Raw genomic sequence first — 19,419 nt, forward strand, 5'->3', positions numbered from 1 at the left:
TAAAGAGAAGACTCAGGGGTGCAGGCCTTATAGGAAGGTTTGCAAAGAAAAAGCCACTTATGAAACAGAAAATCAAAAAGAAAAGGTTAGAGTGGGCAAAGAAACACAGACATTGGACAACAGATAATTGGATATGTAAAAGAAATTGGTTATGGATCTTAACCCCATTGAGCTTTTGTGGAATCAGCTAGACTGTAAGGTGCGTGAGAAGTGCCCGACAAGACAGCCACATCTATGGCAAGTGCAGCAGGAAGCGTGGGGTGAAATGCCACCTGAGTATCTGGATGAACTGACAGCTAGAATGCCAAGGATCTGCAAAGCTGTCATTGCTGCATGTGGAGGATTTTTTTATGAGAACTCTTTGAAGTAGTTTAAGAAGTTCTGAACATTTTTTTCAAATTGTAATAGTAATTTTTCACGTTATTAATGTCCTGACTATACATTGTGATCAGTTGAATGCCACTTTGGTAAATAAAAGTACCAATTACTTTCCATAAGAGCAAAATCTTTACATTATTCTAAACTTTTGGACGCCAGTGTATGTATGTATATATATAAAGAGAGAGAGAGAGAGAGAGAGAGAGAGAGAGAGAGAGAGAGAGAGAGAGAGAGAGAGAGAGAGAAATATAAGTGTAAATAAGTGAGTAACAAGTGAAGTGGTCAGGGAGGGATGGCTTCAAAAGATACTATGAAAATCGTATTCTGTAAACAAAAGGTATTCATTGACCTGCTTAAGGAGAGCCCATCAGATGGTCCATCATAAGCAATGCTACTCACAAATGCATGTTGGCTATTCTGAGTGAACTTTTAAACCAGAGTCTTTTTCTAAGCACTAGACTGAAACAGTACCAGCTGGCCACCACCATCCTTAAAGAGACTGTTAACCCAAAAATGAAAATTCTCTAATAATTTACTCACCCTCATGCCCTCCCAGATGTACACTGCCATTCAAAAGTTTGGGGTCATTTACTCATTCTTTATTCTATTATTATTATTATTATTATTTTCTCATTTTAGAATAATAGTAAAGTCATCAAATCAATGGAATAACAGAAATGGAACTGTGGGAATTATGTTGTGACTAAACAAAATCCAAAATAAATTGTATTTTATTTTAGCATCTTCAAAGTAGTCACTCTTTGCCTAAAATTGGCAGAAATGTACTCTTGGCATTTTCTCGACCAACTTCTTGAGGTATCACCCTGGGATGCTTTTTAAACAGTATTGAAGGAGTTCCAATCTATGCTGGGCACTTATTGGCTGCTTTTCTTTATTATTTGGTCCAAGTCAACCATTTCAAAACCTTTTTTTTTTTTAAATAAAATTTTTTTTTGTATTGAAATAAATTAATTTGTTGACACAATTATATTTTTGTCGACAAAACAAATTTCAAATATTTAAGCATACGCCTTCAGATCAAAAGGTTTTTAAGATCATGAGAAACACTTCAGTCAACTGACCCCAAACTTTTGAATGGCAGTGTATATGATTTTCTTTCTTCTGCTAAACACAAACAAAGATTTTGAGAAGAACATCTCAGCTCTGTAGAGCCATACAATGCAAGTGAATGGTGGCCAGAACTTTGAAGGTCCAAAAAGCACATAAAGGCAGTATAAAAGTATTCCACAAGACTCCAGTGGTTAAATACATATTTTCGGAAGCGATATGATAGGGGATGTGGGTGATAAACAGATAAATATTTAAGTACTTTTTATTATAAATTCTCCTCCCTGCCCAGTAGGTGGCAATATGCACATAGAATGCGAATCGGCAAAAACAAAAGAAGAAGAATGTGAAAGTGAAAGTGGATATTTATAGTTTCTCACCCACACTTATATCCATAGGTGAATTATGGGCCTCGTGGTGGCGTAGTGACTCGCCTCAATCCGGGTGGCGGAGGACGAATCTCAGTTGCCTCCGTGTCTGAGATAGTCAATCCGTGCATCTTATCACGTGACTTGTTGAGCGCGTTACCGCAGAAACCTAGCGCATGTGGAGGCTCATGCTATTCTCCGCGGCATCCACGCACAACTCACCACGTGCACCACCAAGAGCGAGAACCACATTATAGTGACCACGAAGAGGTTAACCCAACGTGACTCTACCCACCCTAGCAACTGGGCCAATTGGTTGCTTAGGAAGCCTGACTGGAGTCACTAAAACAAGATTTTTAAACTTTACCAGTGCGTGCGGCTTTTAAACGAAATAACCATCTGATCAGAAAATCGCAGGTTCACAGAAATTCTTCAATGTGCCTGATAGCTTATAACAATAAAGTCACTGATGAGAAGCACACGTATCTCTGAAGCTCTAATGCAGGTAATAACTGACAATTCTGCTCTAAACATAGGCTAATGTTTGCACTTAGATTAAATGCAAGTAATTGGCTGAAACGATGTGCAGCTTTTTCGCACTTTCATTTTGTTACTGCATTTTTTGTGCTTTATTAATAAAGTGGTACACTGATCATTCAGTAACACACTAACAAAATGACTGATATGCAGTCAATTATTCAGACCTCTCCTCGAAATCCCAACACAATTGGTCAAAAGAGTACATAGTACCAGGTGTCAATGATGACGCCTGTTAATATGCATCTTAATACCAGGCAATAAACAGGGCACACACACAAGAGTGCGAGAGTGTGTGTGTGAGAGAGACAGTGAAGTCAAAACTGATGCACTAGGTGAAAATGTTTTCTATTTTTTATCTGTCAAAATGATGGACAGCATTTGACATTTTCTGTAAATTTTTCAAAACATCGGTAAATGATGGAGAATTTTCGGTTAACGCAACCCCTTATTTAACCACTAGGGTCATATAGATTTGTTTTAATGCTGCCTGTAAATGCTGTTTGGACCTTCAAAGTTCTGGTCACCATTCACTTGCACTGTATGGACCTACAGAGCTGAAATATTCTTCAAAAAATCTTAATTTGTGTTCTGCAGAATGAAAAAAGTCACACACATATGGGATGCATGAGGTTGAGTAAATGATGAGAAAATTTTCATCTTCAACTATCCCTTTAAGTGAGGTCATGTTTGATTGGCTGAGATAAAATAGGGGTGTCACTCAATTGCCTATGAATGTATAAGGCATTGCAGCTAAAGGTTATTCATTTTATTATCAAATTATCTTTTTAATGTTCCCAGTGATACTCATCATAATTGCATTTTTACTAGTAAGAATTACAATTGCAGAGCTCTATAATTTATTTTTACTAGTAAAAATGCAATTGCAGAGCTCTGTTATTCAAGTGTAGAGCTACGCAATTGCATTCTTACTAGTAAAAATTTCATTAGAGGGCTCTGTAATTATTATTCTAACTTGTAAAAAATTAATTAGATCTCTTTAATTGGAGTTTTACTAGTAAAACATACAATTGCAGAGCTCTAAAATTCAATTGTAGAGCTCTGCAATTGCATTCTTACTAATAAAAATGCAAAGAGAGCTCTGTAATTATAATTCTTACTAGCAGAAAATCTATTTGATAGCTCTCTTATTGTAATACTAATAAAAATACAATTACAGCAAGTAATACTGGGAGTATTAAAAGCTAAATCGGCTTGCCATAGTTATTTCATTGATGGAAAACACAAGGCAAGCTGCCAGAAAAAAAGAAGGTGAATGGCTGATAAAACTAGTTAAACTTATATTGCCAAGGTACATGTCTAGAAATAATGTTACTTTGCTGGATCAAGAGCTAAACATAAATTTCATCTATGAGAACTTGCGGAAATTGTATTGTGTACACGTTTAGTAACAGCAATCAAGGTTGTGTATTTAGAGTTTTGTGGTAATTATGATATGTGTATTACCATTTTATTGTTTTTAGTCTCAATTTCATTGTATTGTGACTCTGAGGAAGTATTGTGAATGTGTGTGCGCGCTGGTGCAGTGTGACTGTGTTGAGCCTAAGGCCTCTGGTCTGATGGCAGCGAATGTGAAATGTGCTGAAGCACACACTCATACACACAGACACATACACACACAGCCTCTGAGCACAATCTGGAAATCACAGCTAAATATAGAATGAAACACCAGTAAGCCAGGACCTCGGGAGCAGACTTTAACTCACAATATCATTTCACCATTCATCCTGTTGGAAAGTGACCCTGATATTCTAATCTTCCTCCCATTTCTCACCTATCTTTGTTCCTTAAAAGGCCGACTAGAAAAGGTTAAACCTCTTTAATTACCATTTATATTGCTGATCAGTACATCATCATCGGAGGCATTTCTCATTTCTGGAAATCACTTCATATTATCACTGATTGGCCAGAGCATTCGTTTCTTTCTGCTTATCCATCTTTGTTAACTGTTTATTTAATTTTGCCCCTAGCATGCAGATGTAATCACTGGACTACTTTTTCAATGTCTACCAATTTCTTGCTGTCTGTTCCTTGTTGTCTATCTCTTCATCAACAGCTGCTGTAATCAGTGTCTTGTTCTTCACTCTTTTCACTTATGAGAAAACTTCATGACTAGGAAACCTCAGAACCCAAGAAAACTTTAATATCTCACAGCGGAACATCCACAGTGGCCCAAATATATGCTGTGATGTTCTGGTTGTGCGGTGGTTTGGGAGTGGGATGATGTCACGACTAGACAAATTCGACTCAATCAATCGACTATTATTATCTATATTATCGATATTTTCTAGTCGTGCAACCACTAACCCTGGGTCCATTTTGTTAAAAAGTAATTGCAAAAATTCAAAGAAAAGTAATAAAGAGGAAACTTACTTCTGAGCAAAGGTCTTGGATCTTTTGATTGCATATGCCACTTGGTTAGATATTTTTCATATCTAATGCAATGAAATTCATGCAGTTTTAAGCGTGACTTTTGTGTCCAAAAACTTTTTGGGGCCACTGTATATATTTCCGAGAATAAGAAAAAGAACTTGAAAAGGAAGACACTGTTTTCTCATTTCTGGCAACTATAAGGCATTAGGTGTTGACAGATATATTATATTATACAATTGGTCTATGCTGTGCATAAGAGCACACTTCAGAAAAATGTCACTCATGCTGCCAGAACCATCTCATATATTTAAATCACACACACAAACACATAATTCATGCAGGCAACCATCACAAGCCATAGTCCAAACTGATTATTCATCACCATTTTACCCACAGACACAAACAAACACTGCATCTAAAAATTTAAATTATGATTCCCTCTGACACACAGATACTTCATTTCAGGCACACTTTTTATGTTGATTAGATAAATGTCAGAAAATATGGCATTCAAGTTCAAAATGTAAATGTCCTATTTTTGGCCATGTTGATCAAATATGTACTTTCTAGGGTTCAAGCTTTCAGTATATTAATGAAAAAAGTATATTTGTCAGTTTCCACAAAGAGGGCCTGAACTCTAAAACATAATAAAAACAATAAATATATATTGTTTTCCAACAAATGGTACACTGATCAATACAGCTTTTGGTAATTGGGGGTATTATAAACACTTGTTATAATACTAAATGGTTAATAGTTTATCTTAAATATCTAATAGTTCTCACACACGCACACACAATAAATAAATTGTTGGGATTTGTGCCTCTAATGCTTTAACAAAATTAAGGGGACACTGGACACCTTAAAGTTTGCCCGATTCATGGAAAGTGCTATTTGTATCTTGATGTGTATCATCTTCTGTTCGTTACATGGTTTAAAAGTAGTAATAACCTAAAATCTACCATTAAAAAAATTCAACATAATTCCACCACATCTTCAGTTTCTTTTCTTTTTTTTTTTTTTTTTTGGAAAAGAGCACAGCAACCCACAAGTGAAAACTCAGAAAGACATCACGACATTCACTTAAATGTCAGACTTCTGTCTGTTCAATGGCCTTCACTCATTCTTATCTCTCCATCTGGCAAACAGTATAAAGTCTTACCTATACACACACACACCATTGTTTGTTTTTACCATTGTTTATGCCGTTGTTAAAATTACATATTTTCCCCTTTGCATGATCTTGAGTTTTTTGCTGCATTCAGTGAATTATCAAAGTTTTCCTGGTGTTCAAATTTCGCTTCCAGAGTTGGAGCATACGATCATACTGAATATCAAAAATCCCTGGTCCTTCACATAAGTGTACTCAACACTTGAGCCTTTATAAACTATGATGGATATCCACTTCTCGCAGACAATGAACTTAACCATCATAAAGAATACATTTATAATGAACAAACACAGATATACAGGCCAAATCCTTTTAATTGCACTTACACAAATGTAAGATTTTACAGAGATTTCAGGCATTTCATTAAGACTTGCCTGTCCTTCGCATCATCTTATACTACAAAATGTTTGTCAAATATAAAAATAAACAGACCAAGACTGTAAGAGACTTGTCCTTGAGGTTAATTTCTGAGAGTCTGGGGTGATCGCAACAGGAATCAGTGCTGATGTTAAAAGTTTCTTGTGGTTTAAATATTTTTATTCCATCATACAGAACTGGACTTGAAACCTCCCTTCAAAGTAGAAGAATTGCAGGGGAAGTTGGGAGGAAATGAAGGAAAGACTTAAGTTCATTTGACTCATCACATCGGGTAGTTGAGAACCACATCCTGTTTGGCCAGCTCCAACAACATAGGGTCATCGAAGAACTTACTGATACTGACGTCCTCACTCAATCCCTGGAAGGAGAAGAGAGAGAGAGATGATGATGTAAATACATTCAAATTAAAGAAGTTGATTAAGACTTCAAAGATGTAACGTGTCTTGCCTTGCGCCTGCGGGTTTTGATCATGAACTCTCTGGCCAGATGAGGGGCTGGCTGAGGCTCTAGAGGACGAATCACAATGCTCTTATCCAGAGGATCACCCGGAACAATCTAGAAAGAGACAGTAATCACTCAGGACAGCCACAAATGCTTCTAATGCCATGTGACACATAAACATACACACAGAAACTGTGTTACTGGCAAGCGAGTCCAAGATGAGCTGCTGCTGACTCAATCTTCTGCTACTCCGCATCAAACACATCAGAACACATCAACTCAAACACACAAGTTTTTCTATCATGGTGGGGACTTTCCATTGACTTCTATGGTTTTCAAACTGAGCTAAGTATATTTTTTTGCCCCTAACCCTTTCATTTTTATGTTTTCATTAAGACATTTACAATATTAAGCAATTTTCCTTGTGGGGACCCACAATGTAGTTGATTTCAGGTTTTACTATCCTCATATTAAATGCTGGAAGACTGAACATTTTGTATTAGGTATATTTAAAAATATATTTTGTAATTTTGGACATTGGGATGTTCAGGGCAAAAAGGCCACTGAAAAGAAACAAAAATGTCCCTAAATTCAAAATATGGGGCCAAAATGCCCACATAATGAGTTTCTCTATTAACGCATACTTGTATATTTTATTGCATAAAGCACATGTTGATTGAATTAATGGGTAAGAAGAAATAAATTCTGAATCTAGTTATTCATATTGAATATTTATGTTAATTGCTTCATTACATTTTAGTATTTGCCATTTTAAAAGCTATGAAATGCCCCTGAAAATCAAAACCAGAGAGCAATTTTGCCCCTTAATGGAAAGGTTATTTTCTGACCCTGGTCCAGGCCAAATTTCACCCTAAAACCAAAAAAAAATAATAATAATAATAATAATAATATATATATATATATATATATATATATATATATATATATATATATATATATATATATATATAGTACTTTTAGAGCTATTGTGATTTTTTGCATTAGGTCATTATTTTAATGACAGTTAATTATATTCACCCCCCCCCCCCCCACAAAAAACTCTCATTACCGTAATGTGGCATTCCCATAATTTTTTTAAAATGGTGATAGAGAAAAAAATAACAAAATAATACATACACACACAGTATGTGTGTGTGTGTGTGTGTGTGTGTATATATATATATATATACACACACACACACACACACACACACATATATATATGTATATATATATATATATATATATATATACATACACAGTGTGTGTGTGTGTGTATATATATAATATAATATATATATATATATATATATATATATATATATATATATATATATATATAAAATGAAGAACACATATTTAGAACATCCCGTAATATATATATATATATATATATATTTTTTTTATTCAAATCAGCATGCATTAAAGTCAGAACAACAAATGCTGCAATGATGTATAAATAATTTACAAATGTAAATAATATATATTTTTTCAAACTATAGTTAGGGATGTCCCGATACCATTTTTTGGAGAGTGAGTACAAGTACCTGTACTTCCTTTTTGGTACTTGCCAACACGGAGCACGATACCTGTTTTTTGTTTTACTTTATCTGAAATTCAATATTATCAGTTTATTTCAATTTTATTTAAATATTTAAATTAATGAATTAATTAAAACTTAAAATTTTTAGGAAAATATAATAATTAATTTTCAGCATAATGTGTTATTTATATCAAATGAAGTGCTTTTATACAGAGCCTCACAGCACAATCCAAATACAGCACTGGAGTTACATTTTGTCAAATAAAGTGCTGTATAACAGATCATCACAGATGTGAGATACAGTTACTATTGATTTATTATTATTATTAGTATTACAGTGAATATTACATAACTGTACAGTAGTGTTATTTTTCTGTCATACTTTTTTTCCATTTAAAATGAGCTTTTATTTTGGCAGAGCTTTTATTTTGAAGTGTTCATGTGTTTGTGTTATGACGGTAGCTTCTCAATCTGGAAAAGCCGGTGTTATGTGACTCAAAGTGATTATTAAGCCGCAAATGGCTGCTATTTAATGAAATAAATATGTAGTCTGTATGTGCCTAGTGTCAGCACAACATCGGCTCCACACATTCACAAGCACTCATATTTGAAGCTCGCAGCATATGCAAACTATATATTTGTCTCATTAAATAAATAATCTCACTTGAACATAACGTGATTTTAATTAGTGCGCTGAATGTTTATGTAATGACATTCGTACGTCAGATGGTGTCGGTTTTTGGTATCGGAGCATTTTTACGAGCACAAGTGCATGACCGCGGTATCGGACTCGATTCTGATACCATTATCAGGACATCCCCAACTATAGTAATACTTTTTTGGGGGGGGATGGGGTTCAAATATGATCTGAACATGTTCTTGGTGGGTTTAATGAGATTCACCCATGCACACACAATCCACCTTATAATCAAACAAGCATATACAGACACACAAGAGAGAGAGGGAGAGAAAAAGAAAAGTATGTGGACGTATCTTTACCTGCCAGTGGTGGAACACACTGAGTGCGAAGACCTGGCCCTGTGTGTGTGTGCGAAGATCAGTCTCAAAGCCAAATGAGTCAATAGCAGGAATGAAAGCTTTGATGGTATAGAGAGGAGAGCCTGGGATTGGGGCATCCTGCGTCACATGACCTCTACAGGACACAGAGACAAGAAATCTGTTAGAGGCACGTTCTTAAAGGAGATTGTTTTTATTAGAGAGCTGCTGACTTTTGCTGGCATGAGCAACAATCTCATTAATGTTTGTGTGAGTGTACACAAACAAGGAGTCAGCGATGTTCTCATTCTGTTTGTGTGTGTGTGTGTGTGTGTACCTTCTGCGTGCCAGCACAGTGTAGACAGCCGAAACACAGTCAGCAGGAGCCTGAACCTCTACAAAGTAATAGGGCTCCATTAGCCTGGGTGTGGCCTACAGAATACAGCCAATAAGAAGTGGAGAAAATAAAAAGGGAGTGAATGTTTACTAAGTTAATCAAGTAATTGAATGAATCAGTCCAATAAGACTAATGGAAACCGTGATTAGGCAGAGAAGGACACTGAGGAAGAGGGGAAGAGATAAAGGTGGCTAAACGGATCTATGGAAGGTTAGATTACCATGAGGAAGGCAGAGTAGACGACTCTACGAGCTGTAGGGATGACCTGTCCTCCTCCTCTGTGCAACGGTTCTTGTGCAATCACAGCATCCAGGATCTTAAACTTCACATTCCGGATTGCTGATTGAATGTAAATGACAATGAGGCAGATTTTTAGTTTTAAATTAAGGAAAAAAGCAGAATTATGCTTGGAGTGACCGTTTATAAAATATTCATGCCTTATCAGAGATCCCATTTTCAATGGATTCATGGAATAATCTTTGCACAATGCCGAAAATTTTTTGTTGTCTACTCAGCAAAAAAGGGCTTATCAGAAATCGTCATGGCTGTGATGTCACCACAAAATGGCGATGAACATTGTGAACTACGCCGGAATGCAAATGTTGGCCAATTATAACAGAGGCCTTTTACATATGGAAGTATTAAAGCTGAAGTGTGTAACTTTTTTTAATGCTAAAATAATTTCTCCTATACCAGTTTAATATGCAGAGACAACTATAAGTAAGCCGTTCGTAGGTTAATAATCAGGGTTCCTACTCTTTTCAAGGCACAATTTTCCAGGACATTTTGTGTGTAATATTTAAGCAAAAATCAAGCTAAAATCGTCTATTGAAATAGAGCTTTTATTTTGGTGTTTCAGTGTGTTTTTGATGGTAGTTTTTCTCATCCAGATAAGCAGTTTGCTCCATGGCCCAGTGCAGAGCATGTGAGCGAAGCGGAGTATAACTCGCTCCATGCACGTGCGCTCCGCCCAGCCACTCACGGCCCAAACGGACGCTCCACTCAAGTACCGCTCATGCTCAACAGTAAAAAAGCGTTCGCTCAAATCCAGCTCCGACATGAAATTTCTCTGTAGTATACTTGGTTCCAAACACGCACACAGTGGGTAGATACAGTGGCCCAAGCAAATGCCCCTTTGCCCACATGGGCGGAGGAGCCCCTCTGGGTCCAATATAGACTATAGGGCGACATTTACTAAATTATCAAATGATTAGTAATGTACGTACACATCTGAAATTGTGATTGTATTGTCGTGTTTTTGTATATAAAATCTCACTGTTTATTTTGGACTGGTTTACAACTGCTGTTAGATAATCGGGTCAACCAGACCTTCCTTATTCGTAATCAGTCAAATATTTCTCTGTTAGCACAGATGTCATTAAACGTCTTCACATAATGCCTTAAAAAATGTCAGTTCTAAATCAACTTTATTTACTTTTAACAAGTCATCAAACACGCACAAGTGATAAAACATATGTGCTTTGGCACGGAAGCTCGCAAACGTGCAAATTTGCGCTTTTCAGTTTAAACTGGACCCGAGTGATACAACCGACCCAGAAAACTACAATCTTTTCAACTTTAAAGTTTGTTTGAGTCATTTATGGCAATAATGAAAACATGGACTGGTACCAGGAAAATAGTGCAGGAAAAAGTGACATTCATAATTGTTTTTCAGTTGTCTCCACGGAATGATTATACTGTAGATTTGATACATTAATAGGTTTCTGATTTAATGCTATCAGACTTCGGGTCTGTAAATTAAAAAGAGCAATTTATCATCCTAATTTTGTGTTCAGTTTTAAAGGGTGTATTAAGTTATCCAGAAAAGAGCAGTGAATTTTTTCTCTTTTTTAGTGTTGTTGCTTTATTAATATTCCCTACAATTTTATATGTACGAATCATATGCAATCTAAAGGACTGTGGTTATTTATATAATAATTATTATATTAGTAGATACCATGTGCCCCCTATGTTTTTCCTTGATATTTTTAAAACAATAAAAGCTTAAAACATTTTAAAAGCTTTTTTTCTCTGCACATGAATGCAGCAAGCGATGTCGGAAGATATTATCTGCAACTACTAACCTAGAATAATTTTTTTACATTTCACTTCTCGTTAAGGTGTGGATTTGGCTTTGGGAAACTGACCAGCAGTTATGAGCCACTTTATCCCGAAGCAGAAATCGAAAGCCGGTCAATTAAGTGAGATAATTCCGCAATGAAATACTCTATGCGAGAGCGGAAATCTTTACTAACCAAATGCTCAATTGTACAATAGAGGCATGAAAGCAGAATGCTCCACCTGCAAATTAGGACACACTGATCTGCAAGATCATACATGTTTATTGGTTTTGTGTGTAAGCCGGGATTCAAGGCAAAATGCTTTGCCAATATACAGTATTATTAAACTTACATATTCAATTGAGGGTGCTCTAACGTTCGCAACCCCGCAGAACTGGGTTTGCATCTAGCTGGCAGCTGCACTAATATGATGGCAAAACAACAAGATACATTACTTATCTATTAATTAATTATCGAATAGTAGTGTAGCCTACTAGCTCACCTTTTGCTGCACTACGTCGCGAAGCACATCCTCGTGCTCTCTGGCAATGTGACGCGTACGATTCCAAAAGGAATATTTGCTGATTCTCACGGTCTCTCCACACCCCCTTTCGATTTGTTCGTTCTTAGCTTTGATTAATTCTTTGCATTTATTGAAGTTATAAGGTTTGCAACTTCATAAAACAATGTTAGAGCTCCATAACCTCAGGCCTATTGCTTATATAGCAGATTCCCAAACCAGCATATCACAAAGCATATTCTTGGTTGAGTGAGCGGCAGTGAGCGGCGCTGAGCGAGCGGAGCGGAATCTTCAAAAAGGCGCTCTCCGCTCATGTGAAATTATTATTCAATTAAATCAGAGATTTTATTTTAATTATCACACTAGGACATATTACAATTTAAATTTTATTAATTGTCAAATCAAATCACTTTATTGTCACACAGCCATATACACAAGTGCAATGGTGTGTGAAATTCTTGGGTGCAGTTCCGATCAACATAGCAGTCGTGACAGTGATGAGACATATACCAATTTACAATAACATCAAATTAACACAGCACAATTAAACATCTGTTATACACATAATTACACTCAACAGTATACAAATAATAACATACACTGTACAGTATACAATACACACAATATAGATACACATTAGTCAAATCAATAAAAATAAAAATATATAAAAAAAAAATATATATATATATATATATATATATATATATATATATATATATATATAGAATGTACAGTGTTGTACTGTATTGACATTCAGGCTGTCGGTTGATAGTCAGTTGTTAAGAGAGAATATATTATAATAATAATATAATTTATGACAGTCCGGTGTGAGATATAAGAATAAGGGTAATAAAGTGCAGTGCTGATGTATTTTGATCGTGGGAGATCAAGAGTTCAAAAGTCTGATTGCTTGGGGGAAGAAGCTATCATGGAGTCGGCTAGTGCGGGTCCTGATGCTGCGCCTGCCTGATGGTAGCAGTGAGAACAGCCCATGGCTCGGGTGGCTGGAGTCTCTGATGATCCTCCGAGATTTTTTCACACACCGCCTTGTATATATTTCCTGGAGGGAGGGAAGCTCACCTCCGATGACGTGTCTGGCAGTTCGCACCACCCTTTGCAGTGCTTTGCGGTTGTGGGCGGTGCTATTGCCGTACCAGGTGGAGATGCAGCCAGTCAGGATGCTCTCTACAGTGCAGGTGTAGAACCATGTGAGGATGTGGCGGTTCATTCCAAACTTCCTCAGCCGTCTCAGGAAGAAGAGGCGCTGATGAGCCTTCTTCACAACGACTTCAGTGTGGATGGACCATGTGAGTTCCTCAGTGATGTGGACACCCAGCAACTTGAAGCTGCTGACTCTCTCCACTGGTGCTCCATTGATGGTGATGGGACTCTGTTCTCTGTCTTTTCTTCTGAAGTCCACCACAAGCTCCTTTGTCTTACTGACGTTGAGGGAGAGGTTGTGCTCCTGACACCAGTGTGTCAGAGTGTGCACCTCCTCTCTGTAGGCTCTGTTTCTTCATTGTCAGTGATCAGACCTACCACCGTCGTATCATCAGCAAACTTAATGATGGCATTGGAGCTATGTGTTGCCACACAGTCATGTGTGTACAGGGAATACAGGAGTGGGCTGAGAACACAGCCCTGTGGGGCTCCAGTGTTGAGGGTCAGTGATGAGATGTTGCTGCCTATTCTAACCACCTGGCGTCTGCTTGACAGGAAATCCAGGATCCAGCTGCACAGCGAGCTGTTTAAGCCCAGAGCCCGGAGTTTCTCATCTAGCTTGGAGGGTACTATGGTGTTGAATGCTGAGCTGTAGTCTACAAACAGCATTCTCACATAAGTGTTCCTTTTTTCCAGGTGGGAGAGAGCAGTGTGTATTGTAGATGCAATGGCATCATCAGTGGAGCGGTTGTTGCGTTAAGCAAACTGCAGCGGGTCAAGAGAGAGAGGCATTACAGAGCAGATGTAATCTCTGATTAGTCTCTCAAAGAATTTGCTGATGATGGGGGTCAGAGCCACAGGACGCCAGTCATTTAAGCAGGTGATTTTTGATTGCTTTGGAACAGGCACAATGGTGGATGTTTTAAAGCATGTGGGGACTACAGACAAAGAGAGGGAAAGGTTGAAAATGTCCGTAAAAAGACCAGCCAGCTGGTTCGCGCACGCTCCGATGACGCGGCCCGGAATGCCGTCTGGGCCCGCGGCTTTGCGGATATTCACCCGTCGGAAGGATCGGGTTACATCCGCTACAGAGACGGAGAGTGAACTAACCTCTGTAGCTTCAGCCGCGAGAGCTCTCTCCGCGAGGGCGGTGTTATTTCCCTCGAAACGAGCATTAAAAGTATTTAGCTCATCCGGTAGAGAGGCCGCAGTGTTCATGGCGGAGTTTTTATTCCCTTTAAAGTCCGTGATGATGTTAATTCCCTGCCACATGCTTCTAGAGTTGGTGGTGTTAAACTGTCCTTCAATCTTGCTCCTGTACTGGCGTTTTGCGGTTCTGGTAGTTTTTCTGAGGGCATAACTGGCTTGTTTATGCTCCTCCGCGTTCCCGGAATTAAAAGCGGAGGTCCGCACATTAAGTGCCGCGCGAACATCGCTATTAATCCATGGTTTCTGATTCAGATAGATCCGTATTGTTCTGGTTGGAACGACGTCTTCTACACACGTTCTGATGAAACACATTACGCTATCAGCGTAAAGCTCGATGTCGTCATCAGAGGCGGACCGGAACATCTCCCAGTCCGTGTGATCAAAACAGTCTTGTAGCGTAGAATCTGATTGGTCCGACCAGCACTGGATCGTACTGAGGGTGGGTGCTTCCTGTTTCAATTTCTGCCTGTAAGCGGGCAGAAGCAGAATTGAAGAGTGGTCTGATTGCCAAAAGGCGGGTGGGGGAGGGATTTGTAGCCATCCCGGAATGGAGAGTAGCAATGGTCCAAAACCCTGTCCCCTCGTGTGTTGAAACTAATGTGCTGGTGATATTTTGGTGCGACTGATTTTAAACTGGCTTTGTTAAAGTCCCCGGTCACAATGAACGCGGCCTCAGGGTGTGCGGTTTCCTGCTGATTTATAATCCCATACAGTTCCTTGAGTGCCCGGTCTGTGTCGGCTTGTGGGGGAATGTACACAGCTGTGATAATGACCACTGTGAATTCCCTCGGTAGCCAGAATGGTCGACACAGAAGCATAAGAAATTCCAGATCAGGAGAGCAGAAAGACTTGATAGAATGTACGTTCCTCTGATCACACCAGGATTTGTTGATCATAAAACATACTTTTCGCTCTGTCCACTCGGTGCACGGAGAACCCCGCGGGTTCAATGGCTGAGTCTGGAATCTCCGCAGACATCCAAGTTTCCGTAAGGCAGATAATGCAGCAGTCCCATGTATCTCGTTGGAAAGAGATCCGCGCTTTCAGCTCGCAGAGCTTGTTATCCAGAGACTGAACATTTGCCAGTAGAATAGTGGGTAGCGGGGGTCGATTTGCGCGGCGTCTTACTCTGATGAGAACGCCGGCTCTGTTTCCCCTTTTCCTCCTGTGTTTCCGCGGCCATGCTGCCCAGACAAAGGGCTCCGCTTGTGTGTTTGTAAACAGCGGGTCGGCATTGAGGAATGTGAAGTCCGGTTTACGGTGTGAGATTGCTGAACCAATGTCCAAAAGTGTTTGTCTATCGTAGACAATAAGGCAGACAACATCCAAAACAAAAAACATAAGAATTGTGAACAAAACAAACAAAACACTACTATGTTGTGTCGGAGCTCGCAACGCAGCAGCCATTCTTGGCGCCATCTTGAGTCCAGACTGAATGCTTGAGTCCAGACTGAATGTTTGTACATTCAAACATTCATTTTCGTCCAAATACACCATCATATTCCATGACATTCTGCGTTTTATTGCTAATGCCATTTTTATGACTAGATTCCATGTTTTCCGCATACTACATGTGGTAACCATGGTATAAGCTGACTCCGATCATTTAATTATTGAAAATTAATTCACATCTTGAGGTATTAAGGTCGAATCACCATGCTACCAACCCAGCATGAATAAAAAATGTAAAAAAAAAATTCTAATCAGTGGTCTGGAGATCACGTGACGTGCTCATGGACCCAGATGCACATGAGTAGAGCTCTGTACACTTAGCCCCTTTTTTGTGTTTATTCTACTTTATTCTTGACTTTTCTTCGATATGGCCTCTTTCTCGATGGCACATAGTCAGAAACTACATGATTTATCGCTGATATTTTCTCCAACCAAGAAGAAATCCAAAGCAACATCTACGAGCGGTGTGGATATGGATGATAAAATGGCGATCACTGTAGCACACTTTGAGGACATTTTGAGATCTGGACTGATGGCGATGCGGAGTGAATTTGCCTCTCACATGTCCGTTATTCAATCGTTATGCTCAAAACTCAACTCTCTAACGGGGGAGATGAGAGAACAAAAGAAAGTGGCTGCCGATCATGATAGACGACTGGATATGCTTGAACAACAGGTAGTGGATTTACAGGACCGCAGTAGGAACAGCAATCTAAGGCTGGTTGACTTGCCAGAAAAGGCCGAAAAAGATGATCCTATGGGCTTTCTGAAACATTCACTGCCGGTATGACTCCCTTCATTAGTGGGCCGGGAGATTGAAGTGGAGCAAGCGCATCACATGCACTCCAAAACTTAATCTGACCATGATAAACCGCAAATCTTTCTCTTCAAACTTCTGCGCTATATTGACAGGGATCTCAATCTACAGGCAGCTAGACAACATACCCCCGTGAAAATGAGCAACGGCGCAACTTTGTTTCCCCCCCGATTTTACTCCCGTGACTGCGAAGAGGAGATCGTTTACACCGATAAAGAAAGAAATGAGGGAGGCAGGTATCCAGAACTTTCTCCTCTATCCAGCTACGCTAAAGGTTACTCTGAATCGCGCTGGATCTAAGTTGCTGTATTCACCAGAAGAGGCAAGACAGTTTCTCAACCTATCATTCAGACCCCAATCTCCAGCTAATACAGAGCAGATGCTGTCTTTGCAATTTAAAGGGGGATCGTGACCTAAAGGAGGATCGTGACTAAAAGCATGCTGTTCATTTATTATTATGAGGATGGCCTGGACGTTTAGGTGACGTTAGGTTTTTCATGTTATTTCACCTATGTTGGTCTCTCATACTCCAAATTCTAAGAATTTGTCTTCTATGCTTTTCTTGGTCCTGGAGACCATACATAGTTAATTATTACGAAGTTTTATATTATTAAATATCATAATGGGGCCAGTGCCGGCTCTTCAACATTGTACAGGTCTATGCCGACACCACAGATTTTGATAGGGGTGGGTGGTGGACTGAGGTTTGTTCGTTCCTTGGTCCACTTTAATTCCTGGGAATATGACTGACATGTTCCTTTGTGGGGTTTTGGGAAGGGCAGGGTGTGGTGGTCTGTAGCGCCACCTTTAAAATGGATGTGTAAGATAGCCTCTGTAGCACCTCCATTTTCACCTACAGTCACCAAAATTGGTACATACAATATATAGCTCTCACCAAGCTGGACAACTTTCATAATTATAGTCATTAGTTTCGCCTAGCAGGAAGTCGGCATTTTGGATTTTCTGAAAATCGCAAGCTCTGAAATTTTAAATACTACTTCTAAGTGATTCATGAGACTGTCACCACATTTAGACAACATTAAGTCAAGACATTGAAGATGCTAAATTGCGAACAGATTTTGATATATTGAACAATGTTACCATGGTGAGGCATTAAATTAATGGAGAAAAAAGGGTAAACAGGAAGTGTCTCATATCTTTGGTGTGCAATGTGTGATTTACATCAAAATTGAGATGTATGTTTAGTCTTGGGGGCTAATGACATGGATTTGACTATTTTGGGTCACGGTCATAGCGCCACCACCTGCTCTTAAAACAGACTTTAAAATAGTCCTCTAATATTTACCCAAATTGCTTCAAAATTGTTTAGAATAATGACAAATGCATGTGTCCACTTTGCATTATTTTTTTCAATCACCTTTCATATTGGATACATATGACTGATCTGAATATACTAAGTTGTAATTTTAATGGTCTCAATGGCCTCCACAAGCAGACAGCTTTTTTGGACTTATTACTAAGGAAGGAAGGTCGATATAGCTCTTGTTCAGGAATCCCATTTGGAGGAGGAAGTGCACAGATGCAATAATACGTTTTATGAGGTGGTATCTCATTCGGCTGCATGTATTAAACTAAAGGTGTTTTGATTTTGGTACAGAGGAAATTAAATATTTCTATTTTAGATAAAGGCTGCGATCTGGATGGTAGAATAATGCATATAAAGTTGGTGGTGGAGAATAGGAAGATTGTCTTTCGGTTTATGCTCCCTGTGTTCCAGATACAACTTTTTTCCCCCTTACTCTGTTTACCTTTCGAATTTCTAAGATTTCAAAATTGTGATGGGTGCATGAATACTGTAATGTCCAACAGTTTGGACAGATTCGGAACGAACGAATCTCACTCTCAGGCTCTTTGCTTGGATAACCTTCGACAGTGTATAACCTATTCCTCGTTGGTAGACTTGTGGCGTTTGCTTAATCCTTCTGCTAGGACAAATAAAAAATTTTTCCTGCTAGACATAAATCCTATTCGCGAATCATTTATATTTTTGTTTCTTCTACACCATCTTCAGCTGCTTACAACACCAATATTTATTCTTTATCTTTATCCATCCACAGTGGCAATTTCATTAGAATGTCTCTAGTCTCTTGACCTCCTTGAGCCCCTAGGTGGCATTTTAATTCTAAATTGTTACAGGATGAAAACTTATGTAGTCAGTTTAGAAATAAACTCTGCAAATTTACTGACATTAACCGGGGCTCAGTGGATGATCCGCGTATACTTTGAGACACGATTAAAGGTTTTATAAGGAAGAACTACATTTTGTATGCCTCCTTCCTCCAAAAAGCCAGCACAGAAAGATAGTGGAGCTTGAATCACAACTTCTGACTTGAGCAATCCAATAAACGCTCTTTCTCTGACATGACAACCAGCAGAATTGCTGTTGTTAAGAATGAGCTTAATATATTACTTAGACATAGGGCAGAGTTTCTCATTCAAAGATCTAGACAGATTTATTATTTTCATGGGAGTAGACCCAGTCATCTTTGAGATTACGTAACAGTAAAA

At 38.6% G+C, this 19,419-nt stretch overlaps 1 protein-coding gene across 3 annotated transcripts in view; it reads right to left on the reverse strand.

Moving 5' to 3' along the window:
* Nucleotides 1-5,964: 5,964 nt before the first annotated feature.
* The window catches only part of LOC127451848 (116 kDa U5 small nuclear ribonucleoprotein component-like), a 40,657-nt gene continuing 27,202 nt past the window's right edge, over nucleotides 5,965-19,419 (reverse strand). For all 3 annotated transcript variants that reach the window (XM_051716834.1, XM_051716833.1, XM_051716832.1), the window contains 5 exons: nucleotides 9,892-10,010; nucleotides 9,612-9,706; nucleotides 9,278-9,431; nucleotides 6,742-6,849; nucleotides 5,965-6,652 (listed from right to left, as the gene is read on the reverse strand). In XM_051716834.1, the coding sequence (XP_051572794.1) occupies nucleotides 6,557-6,652; nucleotides 6,742-6,849; nucleotides 9,278-9,431; nucleotides 9,612-9,706; nucleotides 9,892-10,010 (572 nt within the window). In that variant the 3' untranslated portion in view covers nucleotides 5,965-6,556. The remainder of the gene's footprint in view (nucleotides 6,653-6,741; nucleotides 6,850-9,277; nucleotides 9,432-9,611; nucleotides 9,707-9,891; nucleotides 10,011-19,419) is intronic.

Source organism: Myxocyprinus asiaticus, chromosome 14 (genome assembly GCF_019703515.2).
Source record: "Myxocyprinus asiaticus isolate MX2 ecotype Aquarium Trade chromosome 14, UBuf_Myxa_2, whole genome shotgun sequence".
Lineage (NCBI taxonomy): Eukaryota > Metazoa > Chordata > Actinopteri > Cypriniformes > Catostomidae > Myxocyprinus > Myxocyprinus asiaticus.